This window comes from Ambystoma mexicanum, chromosome 4q (assembly GCF_040938575.1).
Source record: "Ambystoma mexicanum isolate Mex_15411 chromosome 4q, UKY_AmexF1_1, whole genome shotgun sequence".
Taxonomy (NCBI): Eukaryota; Metazoa; Chordata; class Amphibia; order Caudata; family Ambystomatidae; genus Ambystoma; species Ambystoma mexicanum.
Genome location: NC_090928.1, coordinates 927915789 through 927933416, shown reverse-complemented (window position 1 = coordinate 927933416; position 17628 = coordinate 927915789). Strand labels below are relative to the sequence as shown.

The 17628-nt window shown below is 44.2% G+C and overlaps 1 protein-coding gene across 5 annotated transcripts in view; it reads left to right on the top strand.

Moving 5' to 3' along the window:
• Nucleotides 1-17628, top strand: part of EML4 (EMAP like 4) — a 1387551-nt gene that overhangs the window by 700545 nt on the left and 669378 nt on the right. For all 5 annotated transcript variants that reach the window (XM_069608481.1, XM_069608484.1, XM_069608483.1 and 2 more), the window contains one exon: nt 15582-15705. In XM_069608481.1, the coding sequence (XP_069464582.1) occupies nt 15582-15705 (124 nt within the window). The remainder of the gene's footprint in view (nt 1-15581; nt 15706-17628) is intronic.

The window sequence follows — 17628 nt, the reverse complement described above, 5'->3', positions numbered from 1 at the left end:
GTGCCGCCTTTCCCAATAATAACCCACCATCTCTGATTTCCTAGGCCATGAGTCAGGGCCTTTAACTTTGAAATGGGTCCTATCATCTATTTAGTTATTCTGAGACTTTGGAGGGAGTGACGTCATCCAGGTGTAATGGTCTCCTCAACCACTGGGGTCACTCTTCAGGTTATTTTTCATGGTCCCTTCTGATTATGCTGCACATGGCTTGTGATAGTCGATTTGCTTGTTTAGACTTTAATTTGGCAATATACTCCTTGCATCCTGGCAGTTCTTATCCAGTGCCTTTTCTGCAATGTTCAGACCCTCCCTAAGTTCTTTGTAACCTTGGCGCACCGTGCAACTACTGTTCAGTCTAAGTTCTGTGCTCTTTTAGTTAATTTAGCAGGCTTGCCTATCCCGCAGCGTTGATGCTCCTTCAAGCTCTGCCATTGATTTGAGCATGACGGCACCATCCATTTTATCCAAAATGTCTGTTTTTCACTTGCCCTTGTACATGAAGGAAATATTATATGCGTTTTTATATGTCTTGCTTTACAGCGGATATATTATAATATGTATTAGAGTACATGTTTTCTAGTGTCTATTTAGAGCAATGTACATTCATGTATAAATGCAGATTGACCTAATGTTTGTCTAACTTTGTGATGAATGCATGTCTGCTTCATGTCTTGTGCATCTACTTGCTTCATCATTCTTCGGTTACAACATGTCCATGTATGCCAGATCCTCCAGGCTTCTCCTCTTCGATCGTTCCAGGGTAAAGCCGATGGGGTCATCTCAGTGTATAACGCCTTTTGTTTCTGCAGTATGGTGGTGAAGGGGGGGGGCAGTCAAGATGGCTACTCTTCTATCACTTCGGTGGTATGGATGCGGGGGAGGGCCGACGCCATGGATGACACATTCATCTGTATCTCAACACCCCCGCCCCCTCTGGTCGGGTCCCCAACCACTTCTTACATAGGACCCTCTGCTCAATATGGTATCTTGTGTGTCCATATTTTAGTCACTTCTGGAATAGCCTCCCTGCCTCTCTGAAACTTGTGGAGAACCATCATCAGTTCCAGAACCACCTCAAGACTTTCCTATTTGCTTCTTCCTTCTCTCTTCCTCTCCCCTGCTGATCTTGTCTGTTTTATACTAGGGCACCTGGCTACCCTCTGAATTCGGCCCAGATCCTTGCCCACCCTGCTGCATACCCGCACTGCCTCCTGGCAACCATTTGCACTTGGCTCTATATCTGCAACCCTACAGTCCCCTTTCCCGCACTTATTAGACACCCGTTGTCTGCGCTTAATTCTTGCACTTGCCTCCTGCCGACCGCACTACCTGTTGTTGTTTTGATCACGTGTTCAGCACTTCCCACTCCTCCCCTGCCCCCTGCATTTTCCCACCCTCCATCTCCCCTGCACTAGCACATTTTCAATGTCACTGGGCCTAGTGAGATCATTGTTTTGTCCTCCCTTCTGCCATGCCTTGACTCGTCGTGCCCTGAAACACTTGTGTATGGGCGCGATATAAATAAAATATAATGTAATATATCATACCCACCTTAGGTTGTCTGAATGCTTTGTGTTTGTCTACGCTCCAGGTCATATAGCAGCACTCCCCATCAGGTTTGCTGAATACCCATCATCCCACAATTACGGGGGTTTCTGGGATAACAGAATTTTTATCCTGGAGGGACGATAGGACTTTGCTTGAAGTCCAAATGAGGTAGATATTTGGTTTGCATGCATTTGTTCATTTTCATATCCATGTTTATCACTATCTTCATCCCTATTGCCTTCTTTGCCATCTTGCATTGTTTTATGGTTATTCTCAAAGTGCAGAATCCCAGTATCACCAATACTAGTATAGCTATCAGTACCTTGAATGCAGTGGCTAGCCAGGAGGGGATCCAGGAGAACAAGAAGGTGAACCAATCCTCATTCCCCATCTCTTCTACCTATTCTTCCATCTTTGTTTGAAGGTCTGTCAAGAGCGTTATAGCCTCCGTGAGGATCCTGTTTTCTTCGTCATGAGCCGGTGTATAGGTGCACCAAGATGCGTCCTCCATGTCTTTGTTTAGGTCGAGGACATACCTGTTCTGAAGAGTCTTGAGCCTTATTGCTCTTAACTCTTTTATGGCGTTAAGACTCTTTACCATTGAGTTGATAATTTCCATTAGCTCCCATCCGATTATATGCAACCACTTAGCATTTGTGTTTCCCTGTATTCCGGGGAAGACTGAGCCAAATAACTTCTCTGTCCTGATGAATAACCTATGCTCCTTTGGTATCTCATCTAGCGCTGCTTCCATTTTGATGGAGACATAATTACTCCCTCTCCTTGCTCGTTTGAGGTTGGTTGATCTTCTTTCTCTGGTGTGCATCTATTTTGGGGAACTCTGGTGTGTATATCGCTCTCGGGCACAACCAGAGCAGGTACGTTTAAGAGTACCATGGAGCATAGTTCTCCCCAATTTGGCAGTAGTTTTATGTAGAGTTGTCCATTAATACTGAGGTTCCTACTTTCATTCCTGTAGCATCAACAATTCATCTACACCCCTTGTTTCTTCCAACTTTTATCGTGACATTATTTTGGATGCAAGTAGCATTTCTTAAGGGCAATATCGGCATGGGTCCCCCCTCATCATCAACCCATGCGAGTAACCTAGTAGTGTTAAGCCAATAGTCAGTGCACACCTTATCTGCATTTACCACAACCTCTTCTCATTGTTCCAATAATGCAAATGTTTTGCATACTAATAGTTTGTCGGTCCAAACTTCAGGTGTGAGCACTGTTCCTTTTATTTGTTATTGTCCTTACTCCCAACATCTGGGTATTCCTTTCCCATTTTTATCATTGCATTGCAACATTTTATTTTCTTCTAAACTAACTCCTGCTCTGGGTGCTTCAAGTTGTTCATACCATATCACCTGGTTTATTGTCTCCTTTTTTTTTTAATCATGGACAAATCCCTTCTCATTGGGACTTTCCTTTATTTACCCATACTAAGGATGCAGTTTGCCCTTGGAATTTTCCTCGGGTTAAACACAGTGCCAGATGGGTCAGGCAATGTGCTTTTCCTTCAGGTACTTCCATGGCTATAAAGACCCTGGAGGCGCCCACGGCATAGGGAATGAGAGAACACATGTAGCAGCTCTCATTAGATGTCCCTCTCCCTACCTGGGTCATGTGCTGATAACAGATATTATTTATTTTGATGTATTCCACCATATGTGCTGTCAATATATCGTCTTGATCGTTTAACCTGTTCCATGGCAACATACAAAGGTTGGGCTGTTTCATCGTTTGACATAGGCGTCATGTTAGTATACATTTGCTTGGGTACCTTCATACAGAATCACTTCTCGCAGTGCCAGGAAAATAAAGCGGTAGAGACAGCGGAAAGTAAAAAAGGCAGCTACAATCATCACTGCTAAATCATCTGCCTGTGCCAAAGGCCTAGGCCTATACTTGAACACACTGAATAGATTCATTTTCTTCAGCTTTTACACAATACTTTCACGCTGACTTCTGACCTCCAGTGGATACCGATAGGGAAATTGCATAAGAATTTCTAAAATTAAGCTTTTGAAAACAAACCTAGTCTTAGGGTCTACAAATAGTGAAATAAGAGGCACTTTACTCGTCTTGAATGCCTTATAGCTGTCAATGATAAAAGCGAGAATTATATACAGTAATGTTCTTGGGGGGTAACATTGACCAGCAGAGTGTGATACTGTGTTCGATTTTTCTGATTACTTACTGGTTCCAGATAACTTTTTATCGTGTAAGGGAAAATGTTGTTCTGGGGGAAAAGTTAGTTCCAGCTAGTTTAATTGTCTTTATGGAAAAGAACAATGTTTTTATTGACTTTTCTCTAGAAGTTGTCTGCTTTTGATTACTGATCTCATCTGGACCCTTGTCACTTCTTGGAATCTGGAGTTGACAGCAGGTGGGTCTCTCCTTTACAGGGTTTAACATCGCTGAGATGAAGCCAGGCTCTTCTTTCTTGTACTTTGACAGCGGTAGGAGTCCCCTTCTCCACCATGAATGGCCCTCAAACCTTGGCTTGTGCCAGAGTCCGGTAAATGGTTTTACATATATAAGGTCCCCAACATATAGAGCAGGGGAGTTGCAGTAAACTTTGTGGGTCAGACTGTTGGTTGTCGCCTTCATTCTTCTTCGAGCCCACCTGCCGTGTTCCTATCTGTTGGTATATAAAACAAATACGAGCATCATAGCAGCCAAATATTCATGCATTTCATTTCCAAGAACAACAGCAGTACCATGGGCATATGTTCGCACTCTAGTGGGAAGAGCAAGAAGTATGTGCATTAGGCGTCCTGTCACCAGCTCACAAGGGGCCAGGTGATGGCTGGACCATGGATGGTTTCATATTGTGAATAAGGCTAAGGGTAGACAGTGAAACCATCCTTTGTTAGGGTCATTTTTAGCTTGGCTATCCTCTCATTGAAGTGGCCATTGAGCCTTTCACAAATTCTATTTGCTTGCGGGAGATAAACTGACGAGAATGTGTGCTTAATACCCAGTAGGATTGTGATGTGCTCAAACAATTAATTTGCAAAGTGCAATCTGTTATCAGATCGAGCGACTTTGCACGCTCCCCATCTCTGGAAAACTTCTCTTAAGAGTAATTTGGCAGCACAGTTGGCATTGGGGTGTATGTCTGGACCAGCCTAGATCCATCGAGAGAAAGGGTACATGACTACCAACATATATCTGTAGCCATTGCAATTTTGGAGCATATCCAAATCCATAATCAATATGCAAATGCTGGAAAGAACCAGTAGGGTGAGGTATTGCTCCTCTCACTACTCATAGCATATGCCCTGCAGTATATTTCTTGGACACTGTACAATGTAGTGTAATCACTTCAACATGCTCAGCAAGGTTAGGTTAAAACCAGTGCTCCGAAATGAAGGCTGCAAGACTTTCTCTTGTTGCATGTGCAGGATAGTGGAGCTGGTCTAATGCTATCTTCACTAATGCGAGGGGCATGACCGGTTTGCCAGTGCTGTCCTGCCGCCACATTGCATTAGTAGGGGATAACAAGCAACCCCTCCTTTTCCACAGTTCTTGATCTTCTTGTGTTGTGCGTCTCTACAGTTCAATTATTTGGGTTATGGGTATAGAATGAAACGCCCCTTTCATTACCATGGTGTGTTTATTAGGTGGTGTGTCAAATTCTGATACTTTGGGGAAATATGCTGCTTATTTTGTCTTCTATGTCAGTGGCCTCATTGCCGCAGGAAATTAGGTCTCTGCCCTTTGTGTGGGCGGTGCACTTCACCACCGCTATGGACAATGGGAGTTGCACTGTGGCTATCAGCCTGTCCAATAATGGCGCATGCTGCACTGGTGTGCCATCTGCACGAAGGAAGCCCTGCATTTTCCAACGTAACAGTCATGCATGTACTGTTGCCATCACATAGGCATAGTCTGAGTACCCTGTAATATCTTCGTCTGCATACATCTCAAGGGCTACAATAAGCGCTACTAGCTAGACTGCTTGCACTGAAAAGTGTAAAGGCACTCTTGCGCTGGCCACTACCTCATCCAAGAACCGACACAGGAAAAACCTGCAGATCAATGCTGTGTAAGGTTATGCCCCGTGTAAAAGTGGTGGCCGGAAAGTCGCAGGGACCTGGACAGACGCCCCAGGAGGAGGTCGGTAGGGTCTCCGAGGATGGTGGGGCACTGTCTGATGTGGCTGAACTGTCACCATCTCTGATGTTGGAGGGGATAGGGGATAGGAGATAGTGGATAGTTTCTTTACCCTGTAGAAAAAGATTGGCAAAGTGGAGTTGGACGTATCCCGTTTGACGGCTGACCTCTGAAAATCTCAGAACTACGGAAGCAGAGGATCACATATCCACCTTGTGGAGGACGATGTTTTAGTGTTCAAGGAGCAGATCTGTCAACTAAGGGGGACGTCCAGAAAACTTGTGAAGCAGGCTGAGGAGGTGGAGGGGCGATCAATGCAGAATATCATCCACATTGTAGGATTCTTTGAGGGCATGGAAGAGGGAGGCAGTGGAGCTCTTTCTGGAGTCATGTTTGGTTGACACTTCTGTAAGGAAGAGCCTGTCGGGTTTCCTTTGGATGTAAAGGGCCCACACAATCATGATGTGACATCCCTCCGCCCCGGGGGCATTCCTAAGAGGAACAATACCCTGCCTGTTAAGCTTTATGGACAATGGATGCCCTTGCCCAGACGGCAAAGAAAGCAGGCCAGTGTCAGTGGGGAACAGGGTGTCACTTTTCCCAGACTTCACAAGGGAAGTCCAGAAGCAATGTCAGTCCTTTGGAGGGTTGAAAAGAGAATTGAGGAAGAGGTATTTACGGTACATGCTTTGTTTTCCAGCAAAGCTGAAGGTACTTTCTGGGAGGAAATCCTGGCTCTCCAACATCCTGGGTGATGCACTGGACTGGCTGGAACAAGTGATAGGGGAAGCTGTGTGCCACCCTCTGAGGGGGAGTGCCAGACCGGGCAGGGAGCAATCCTGGAGTTAGAACAGCAGGGCTTTGTCGGATCTTGTTGGGGTTTCTTCTGGTGAAACTGAAGCTGCAATGATCCTGGTGAATAAGGACCGCACGTTGGTGGCAGATGGGTTACATGAGACTTTTTTGTGCACCGAGCTAGGCTATAAGGCTAAGGGGGCTGAACACTGGTGAGAGGCATGGGATGGAGGCTAAGGAAGCCCTACACTTCGTGAAACACACTAATGTTGAACACATTGGTTATTGTCCCCCGCAGGGCGAGAGGGTATGGCTATTTTGATCAGGAAATCGGTCCCATGGGCAACTGGTTGGATTATATCAGAAAAGGGGGACAGGTACATTTGTGTGAAGGGGACACTGGTCAGGAGAAGGTTACTTTGGCTAATGTTTATGCTAACCCACTAGTACAATAGGTGCTTTTGGGAGAGATTGGAGACATCATCCTGAAAGAAGGGTCCGAAATGCTGCTAATTGGAGGGTTTTTACAATGTTATGGAGGTTTGGGGTGAGATAGAGCAGGCAAAATGAGACTGGTGTGGGAGGAGAGAGCACAAAACTAAATGAGTAGGCCCGGTCATTAGACTTAGTAGACATTTGGAGGGACCAGCACTTGGAGGACAGCTCTTTCAGGGGCACATGGGTCCTTATCCTGCAAAGATTATATGTGTCCCTCAATGTCAAGGTTGTGGGATATATTGACCCACTCAACAGCATTGCCTCACATCACTAAGCTGCATTTGCACAAGAAACCGCAACCTGGCTGCGCAAGTTCCTGTGCGCACCAGGACCACAAAACTGCGTTTTGGCAGCACCAAAATAAAATGGTTGCATCATCCTGCCTAGCACACTTCAGGCAAAATGGAACAAGGGGACACACTGAAAAAGTATGCCAGTGTGTTCTGAAACCTGTATATTGAATCAAGTGAACAGGCAGCACTGCTTAGCTGCAAAAGCCAAAATCTTTTTCACCCTTTCAAAATGCTGTTTTTCGCTAATTCCATCTGTTCATTATGAAACCACTGTGTAAAAAGGCCCCGTCATGCCCAGGATATCCCCCCTGTGCTTTACCAAAACCAGGCATAATTCCTGAGTGACAGGCCCAGCAAACCAACTCTCAGAGAATTCAAGAAGCAACTTTCTTTTCACTTGCACGGGAACACACGTTTATTTCTTGCCAAAATGTATCCAGGCGCAGCAGTTCAGAGAGACTTTTTACTCTCTGAGCCAGGTCAAGTATAAATGTATCTATACTTTAGATAAAACTCCTGTTTCAAGGAAATTACTACAGCTGAAAAGACAGTGTGGCCAATCTGAGGCAACTGCAAAACCGGAATTAAAGAAAGAAATGCTAGCAGTTTCAACACATGTCGAAAAATGGGTTTTTGCTGACTGAAGATAAATTGGCCCGTTTAAAAATAAATTGTTGCATAAAAACCTGCTTACTTAGCAATGTAAAGGGTTTATGTTAGTGGTGATAATACACACATAGGCCATCTTCTTTCACAGGTTTGTTTAATTCAAGACCCAAAATAAGAAATTAAAGAGTTTAAAACACATGGGCTGGATTTGCAAGCTCTCAGAAAAACCAGTCATTCCAGTTGCCAGCCATGAAACTTCCCCCAAGGGGAAGGGGACTATCATAAAAACTCTCAGCAGATACTGACATCCCCCTGATACTGCCTTTTGGTTACAAAGACTATCTAATAAAGACACTTTAAGGACTTTTTATCTCTGCAGCAAGAATTAGTAAAATGTAAAATGCTTGCAACTTCAAATCTAATTATATGGGCTTTCTTTTAAAACTTGCTAGAATGCATTGCTGCATGAGGAACAGAAGTTACAAAATATGACAGATTCCAAGGAAAGTATTAATTTTGCGAACATAACATTTTGTACATACATCCCTGGGGATAATTCGCATCTGTGTATAAAATTGTGGAATTTTAGGCCAAATCTTTCATGTTGAAAATTACAAAAATATATTCGAAGGCCGAAACCAGGCCTCACGGAATGGAGGTTTGGACTGAAATGTGATGCACAAAATATGTAACCTGTGTATCTGATTTGCTAAGAGGTTGTAATTGTGTAAACACATGTTTGTGGCAAAATTAGATTTTAGTTCCAGTAACTATGGGAGGTTTCTGGACACTGTAAAACTCACCCCATAAACCTGACATTTTTCTGAAATCCAACCAGCAAAAAGCTAGGTGGAGACTTTTACCCCTACCCAATCCGGTTAATAGAAGCGGGTTTAGTAAAGCCTGCCCCAGTCATATACTGTGATGATGTCACTAGGCATTATAAATAAGAGCCCCTGACAACACACAGGGAGACGCTGATTCCTGATGTCTTACACCGGCGTCCTGTTCCTGTCTGTTGCTGTCTTCATCTTGCGTTTATACATCTAGACTCCAGATCCCAACCACAAGGCCAAGCATTGCTGATCCTGCTTCAGCTAGGCCCAATTCTAAAGTAATCCCAATAACCAAGGGAAAGGCTGTGCTGTTTTGGGAAGCATCCTGAATTAACCTGGATTGCTGTTCACTAAATGCATGCCTGCTGCAAACCTGCCATCCAGCTGAACTGTAGTATCCAGTGACCAAAGGTGCCAGTCCAGTGCCATCCGGTGACAAGACTGCCCAGCTGTCTTGCCAGGCGCCTTATCGTGTAGTGACCAGAACCCTTGACTGTCCAAAATCCCAAAACTAAAAAGTGGACTGTGAGTATCAATGGAAACCATAGAAAACCATATATATACCTTGCCTTGCTTTGTTCTATCCCAGTATCTAAGCTATCCTATTCTGACCCCAATATCTTGTTAAAATTGTCAGCATTATCTGTGAAACCCTGCCTTTGATTACTAGTGTCAGCGCCAATTTACCTCTTCATTTTTGTTTCGCATAGAACATAAGCCATTAGCGATTTTGATTAAATAACTTAATTTTCCATAAAGGAAACGGGGTACACCACGTGAAGGGTTACAACGGCCGCGGACTGTGGAGATTCACTGGTGACATTCTCGTTTGCTTAGTCATTAAATCCAGTTTCAGTCACGTTTGCAATCCATTTTAAAACCGCTTTTCTGTTTTTCTCTGCTCTAATTTCCTAAAAACAGACCTCACTATATCTGGCATAACTCACTCAATTTACCAGCTAGAGACCTAATTTCATGTCCATATTGTACCTAAGATCTATAACTACAGTGCATTCCAAATCAATGAATTTTACCCGTTTTTATCCAAAACCGGTTAATTCCAGGCGGGAATCCAAATATTTGCAAAAGTTCCCATGTGTCATCTTCAATAATCATTAAATATCATTATAAACTGTTTTAAATCTTCCATTCAATTTCGAATTGTACACTTTTGCTCAATCCATTGCTTGTGATTGCTAGTATCTTTCCAGTGTTGCTCCAGTAAAGAATTGTTTTTGTTTCAAGATTTTTATACACATTCATTGTTTTATTCAGCCATTCCGGAGTGTCATTTTAACATTGCAAGGGTTTCAAATCCGTTTTTCACTCTCATTTGAGGAGGGAAATTAGATTTGAATTCCGTTTCCAGATTCATATTCCTAGCTGTGTGCTGCTTCCATTCACAAGTGATTATTTGTGGGTTGAGAGACCATTGCAGGGGGAAATCCTAACTTGAGTGCTATCTTTCCGAAAATCCAAAAGTGTTTCTATTCCCTGGTATTTTCTATCTGTGTTAACAAAGGGTTGAATTAAGTGCATTGCCTGCATTCCTATTGTTATTGTCATCACATTGGTGATTGCTGCTGCCCCATTTATTAAAATTGGTATGATTTCTTTTGAATCTTTAAATAAATATTACCTTTACCCAACAGCCTGGTTCCTGGTCCATCGTGACCCGGGGTATTTGAAAAGGGGGTGTGATATGAGTGGTGTATCTCTCGTATTGAATCTATATATAAATAAATAAGCATTTCAGTTGTGCGCTGCTTACTAGGCTGAGACCAGGGTGTGTCGCCTGATTGAAATCCTTAACAAGGTACACCATGAAAGAGGCGACATTTTTGGCACTGGGACTTTCGGATCACTCTCCCTTGTTGGTCTCCTGGGATACCGGAGAGACGAAACTGCAAGGGGTTTGGCAGCTGAACGCCTATCACCAAAGCTGATAAAAAGCTTGGCGAAAATGACTGATAGTTTCTTTATCTAAACGAGGGATCATTTGATAATGCAGTGATGTTATGGGAGGCATTCAACACAGTACTGCAGGGAGAGGCGCTGAGGAGGAGGGCGACCGGGAGCTGTCAAATGAGGTAGAACATGTTTTGGAGCTGGAGAATAAGTGACAAGCGAAATATCGGACCAAGTGCTGAGAGATCTGCGTAAGGCCCAGGAGAGGGTGAGATAGCTAACGATGAACAATGCCAGGTACCTGGACAAATTAAGCAGGGGGAGGATATTAGAGTACAGGGATAAAAGGATGAATTGCCGGCATGGCTGGCTTACCAGGAGGAGGGGGAATAGATTGGTTTCAGCCATTCAAGGGGTTTGGGAGTGGGGGTTGTCTTCTGGGATGGAGAGGAAATAGCCTGGAGCTGTATGAGAAAAGACCAGAGGGGGACGAAGTAGGAATGCTCGCCTTCTTAGACTCCCTGCCTCTGAGGCAGCTGATGGAGGCCCAACAGGGAGCACTGGAGGCTCACCTGACGTTTGGACTTTTCGCAGATTTGGAGTGTGGCATGCATCAGCTGCAGGTCTGGAAGACCCCGGTCCTCAACTGGTACCCAGTGGAGTTGCGGACCTCTTTGCGGGAGAAAGTGAACCCACACTTACTCCATCTATAAGAAGAGGAGCAGGTAGGATGGAATCCGCCCTTGCGACCTTGGAATGCATTATTGCAATGATCCATAAGATGGGGAAGCCAAAGGAGTGCTGCGAGTTGTACAGGCTAATCACCTTGTTGAATGCAGCAGTGAAGATCCTGGTTAAAACAGTGGGAGACAGATCGCTGACGGTGCTTGCTGGGCTGATTGATTGACTTGGACCAAAATGGTTTTGTGCCGGGGAGATTGACTTGCACCAAAATGATTTTGTGCCGGGGAGATCGACGCATCTTAATCCGCTCTGCCACTTTGTGGTTTTGTCAATGGCTGAGTTACTGGCTTCCAAGAGTAATGTGATCCTGGCATTAGATTTGTACAAAGTTTTTCACTCGGTGGGTTGGAGCAACATGTGAGTTGTACTGCAATGGTTGGGCTTTGGGCCGAATTTTCTGGACTGGGTCAGACTACTATACAGGTCTCCCATGGCTAGGATAAGTGTCAATGCTTACCTTTCGAAACACTTCTCCCTGCAGAGGGGGACAAGGCAGGGCTACACCCCTCCCACCTTTTTTGTTCATGCACCTAATCAAACCTTTGGCTGAATGATATGAGGGGATAGGGAGCTTACTGTGTTCCAATGGCCAGGAGGGGGCCATAATGATAGAATTTCTTTATTTGCCCATGATGTGCACCTGCACTTAAGTGACCCTGTTAGATCGGTACCCAGGGCAGTTGAAATGTTGGACAGGCTTGGCTGGGAGAAATCTGTGGGTTTTAGGTTACAGCGGTAATGGGCCAAAATGTCGCCCTCTCAATTGCGACGGCCGAAATGCCTGTTTCTTTTTTTTAACACCCCCTTTACACCACATATATCTGTGGGTTTGGGGGTATGGAATATTATAGTAATATGGGGGAGCTGTGTGTGGTCGGCCATGTCCGGATCTATGATCACTGCGATGTTGATTGGGGTGGACACCAGATAACCAGTGACCTCTTAAAGTACTTGGGCATCTGGATCTCCAAATCTGGATCTCCAAATCTAGAAGTTTCTTCAGTTAAAGTGGAGCCCGTGGTGAGGAGGTCTTTACCGCTCACACTGATGGGCAGGGTGGCCCTTTATAAAAATGATAGTCCTCCCTACATTTGTGTATGTTTTGCAGGCCTCGCCCTTTGAGATTGTGCAGGAAGACTTTGACGAGCTGGATGGAGGAGGAGGGTGATGCAGCATTTGACAAAATTGCTCTTGGGGTCTGCTGTACCCAGTGTAGCGCTGGAGTCTTTGTCCAACTCAGCTTGGGATGGGAGCCTCAATCTCCCGGAGCTCCGCAAGTATTTCTAGGGTATGCAGCTAGTGATACTGAATTGATTATTTTCGGTCTATGGTTGATCTGATTAGAAAGATGGAGGATGGGAGCATTAACAGTGGGGGAAATATTGTTCAGGAATTTGCTCCCGAGCGGGTTCTCTCTGGCAGGGAAGTTGGTGATCAAGGTGTGGCGATGTTTGTTGGACAAGATCAGATGGGAACCAGAGCAGCAGAGGATCAGCCACTTTGGGAAACGTTCTGCACGAAGTACAGAAATCTGAATTGTCAAAGGATTGAACTGAGAGGGGAGTGGGATACCTGGTGGATGTGGTCACTGAAGGGGGCATCTCCTCCTTTGCAGAAATGTGCGATATATTTGACCTGGGGGAAAAAAAATGTTCTTTCAATACCTACAGCTGTGGCACGTCTTGCATAGCCAGTTTGGGCCAAACTACAATATCCTTCAGGAGACACTGCTCCTGAGCAAATGTACTGTGTAGCACACACTGGGGAGCCGATTTCTAATGTATATAAATTGTTGGCCGGGATTCCTGCTAAACTTTTTCAGGCACTGAATGAGAGATGGGAGAGGGATCTGGGCTCTTTAGAGCAAGGAGTGTAGGACAATGCACTACACCAGACGAGATATTTGGCTATTAACGTCAAACACAGGATAACTCACTACAAGGTTATGCATAGGGTGTATTATACTCCTAGAAGATTAGTTTATGGTAAGGAGGGTGGAGGACATCTGTCTTAAATGCAAAGGTGAAAAGGCACCTTTGTACATATGATCTGGAGTTGTCCCAGGATGCAGGGTTTCTGGTTAAGTGCTGCTGCTGAGAATGAGGTTTATTTTGCGAGAAGAGGTGGAGGTAGACCCCAAGGTATGTCTGTTGGGGACATGGGGAGAAATATCCCAGTCAGCGTGGGATAGAAAATGAATGATTTGGCATTCGGTCTGGCAAAAAGGGCCATAGCAAGGGTGTGGGTATCGGAGGACACCCTTTCCTTGGGTGAATGGGAATCTAGTGTGGACGGGAGTATTGATATAGAGCGGTTGTTCTAGAAGAATAGGGGACTTCCGGCTATACATCAGAAAGTGTGGGGGAAATGGACATGGGATGGGGAAGGCACAGGATGATTTTGAGGCTTGGTATCCGTAAGAGGGGGAATAGGTTGGGCGAGGGATTTGGACTTGTTGGTCAATGCTAAGGGGAGTTTAAGGGGTTGAGGGATTGGGATGGTGGTGTGGTGGTGGTTGTTGCACTTTGGTCAAAAAATGTTTGAACCATGCTTTACATTACAAAGTTGATGCTCATCTGCCCATCGCAAAAAATTGAAATAAAAGATGTAAACATTTTGTTTTTAAAGACACAAATTCCAAATGTCAAGGTCAACCTAATCTCGTGGTTATATAAAATGGTTGGTGACTGGAGATCTAGATTACAACCAAGCCAAGAGTCCATGGGCTAATGATATATGGCAAGGGATAAATATATTTTCGGTGAAAACTAGAGAGCTTTGTTGAATTACAGACATAAGTTACCTAACTTTAAATTAATTCATGGAGTATACTATACCACCCAAAAAATGTAAAAGTGTGTTCCTTCTGCACCTGGAGCATGTCCACGGTATAAAATGGAGGAGGCCGATTTTGTGCACATGGCTTTGAAATGTAATGCTGTAATTCTGTCCCAACTATAATTAACCGAATTCTTGAAATACACCAATTCACTAGACATAAAGGTCTGTTGGCTGGGAGACATTGGAAATTACTGGGTGTAGCTTTGTTACTGGCTAAACAACAAGTGGTGGTATACTGGTAGTCAAAATCCCCCTCAGGTCTGGCTCAAAGACATGGCATGGTTTCAGGTAGAGATCTATAAGTGTATTAGTATCTCCAAATAGTTGCATCAGAGATTATGGGACACCTTTCCGAGCACATCTTCACAAGAACACAAATTACCCAGTTGATGATGCTATCTGATATGGGAGAAATCATTGGATAAATGGATCAGAGTTTATACTCAACCAGGATGTTTACCTATTATGGACTGTTAAGAAGTCCTAGCCAAACCCAAATGTATGCTACAAGCAGTATCGGGTCTGGTAAATGCTAACATGTGAAACACATGGACATTGATGTAACCTTCTCTAAGCGATTTCAGAATGTTCATTCCATAAATGCCTTATTTCTTGGTTTCCTTTTTTATTCGCTTTATTGCATTTAGGGATCATTTCTTTATATCAGATGAGGATGGCTGTTTTTATCACCAAAATCAAGATAAAAAAAGATTCCTAATGTTTTGGTTGGGTGGATACTTTTAAACTGTCTTTTTTAACCTGCAAAAAGCACTGCCCAGCTAGTTTTTTCTCCACCACAAATGACCTGTTGTGAACCTGTACAGCGGATTCCTTGAAGCCTGTTACAAACCACAGAAATACATGTTCTGTGGCAGAAGTGTGGGAAAAGTAATGGGAAATGCTCTTTTTGTCCACACAGTTATAACTTTTGACATGAGTCTTGATCTGCCTGAAATGTACAAGGTCAAGACAAGCTGATCTAACCAATCTTCCAGAAGTGTTTTTTGCTCTGGGGCTAAAATTATAAGGAATCAAATTTTGACCATTTCAGTGGATGTACAGGCAGTGATTTTAATTATGGAGCCAGGAATGCGGCAACTCCTTAATATCTAGTGTTCTACATCCCTCTTTTATGTTTTGGCTACTTCTGAAGTTCAATATGCCTCAAATTATTAGCATAATATACTTAGTCAAACTCTACGCACCATAAAATGCCTAACCAACATTAACGCCAAAGCTCTAATTGACTTACCTTAAATCTGTTTCTTCAGTGATTTGCTGAAAGCTATTTTTAAAATGTCTGGTTTGTTCAAGCATTTTATTTGTGAGAGATGAACTGGTTCAGCTAAACTGAATAAACAATTTGTTTTATTTCAAACAGAGGGAGAGTACATTAAGATGTTCATGCGAGGTCGACCAATCACAATGTTCATTCCTTCTGATGTGGAAAACTACGATGACATTAGGACAGAACTACCTCCTGAGAAGTTAAAACTGGAGTGGGTGTATCCTTTTCCCGTCTGATGGCCCAGAAAGCAGCAGTTTGTTTCTGTCAAAATAGTCACTTCTTGCCATTGCAGAATTAACTTGATCTCATCTTGTGTAGATGTCAGTTATGTTAAAAACTGTAACACATTTCTTCTGAGTTAATCCTAAAAACCATTGGCAATAAAATGCTACTTCCTCTGCGATAACACATTTTGGAAATGTTTTCTCATTATTAATCTGCACATACTAAGATCTCCTTTCACTTGTTATGCTGTATTTGTCTTGATTTTAAAAGGTCTTCTGGTTTCCCCATTCCACCCCAAATGTATGACATACTTCCCAATCATTCTTCGGAGGACCTTCTCAGAGGCTCAGTTTGTGATGTCTTTCTATGATGAATGCAACATATACCAGATCTAAGATGAAAACATTTAGTACAAGCATTCATGCCTGGAGACATCTTTATATTGAAACCCAGCCAACCCCGAAAACATGTCACAGTTTTAGGGAGGGATGATGCTCATCTATTCTTGGAAGTGTTTTTTTTTATCGTCTGTGTTCTAAAACTCATTTGTTTTCCTATGCATAAAAAAGTCCTAGTTTTGGTTTTCTGCCCAATAAAATTTTGCAAAATTAAATGTTTTGCTCCAGGTATGCTTCCACCAACACATTCCACCCATAGCCTATTACGGTCCAGACTTTCCCTCTTCTTATTTGGTTACCACTCAGTTGTAATTTTATGACCACATGACTTTTTTATACTCATTTTGTTTATTCTGTTGTCAGGTACATGACCTTCTCCAGCATTGGATCTTTTATGGATTCACATGCTGTGAATATTCCCCGTCGTCAGACTGGGAACCTCGGTCATTTTAACTTAGCGTTTTCCCTATGGAAAACTTTGACACTTCAGTCTCCTATCAACGTCCTTTTTGGGTGCTTTAGCCACCACCAATAGGACATAGGGTATAAATATCCCCGCCCCCGCGGCTTCCCTTCAGATTTCAACCGTCTCCAAAGTGTTGGGATCACATCGTGCTTGTTGTGGTTTTTGCACGTTCTTGTGCTATTGGTTTTGCAATGTCTTCAGGACTGAAGAAGTCTCTGTTCCGGCCCTGTTCGACTTGCGGGCTGAAGAAGGTGTATGAGGGGGACGGGCATATGGACTGCCTCTATTGCCTTTACCCCCTTCACTCAGCCGATTCTTGCAAGATCTGTAAAGGGTTTTCGCAGAAGACGCTTAAGGACCGCAATCGGCAGTTGGTGTGTTGGCTGAATGAGGGTACCTACCCTTGCTCGGAGGTGGGGTCAGTTCGTAGCCTGGCATCTGAAAGGCCTGTTCAAGCGGTGGATCATCGCCGGGCAGCATTGGCTGAGCCTCCGACTAAGTCTCGGTCTGCCCCTGGGGCGGAGGTCGGGAAGAGTGGTCGCTCCTCTTCAAGTAAACACCTGTCAAAGGGGGTGCCTTCGTCCAAGCATGGTCGGTCGGACCAGCCCCGAGGGACTGGAGGTAGGCCTGAGAATTCAGCGTCACAGGTGAAGGCCAAGAAGGACTCGTCGAAAAGCTCCTCTTCAGGGGACCATCACAGGTCGTCCTCTAGCAGGGAGTTGTCTAAACACCGGTCCAGGGAGGCAGGACCGCCTGAAAAATGTACACCGCAGGTTGCGGTTCCGACTACGTCATAGTCGAGGGGAGTCCTCTCGTCGACAGTTTCTCTGCCAGCTCCGATGCCATTGTCGACGGTTGTGCTATCGGCTCCGGCGACGACTGGGGATAAAGGCCCGATGTTCTCGTCATCGAGGATAGATACGGACAGCTTGCTACCGACGGGTGATGCGTGGCAGTCTTCTGCTTTTGAGTCACTTCTGCCTGACACTCTTCTACATCAAGAGACTGCTGCCTTTTCGGTGTCATCGGAGGTGGAGGACGAACGGGAGCC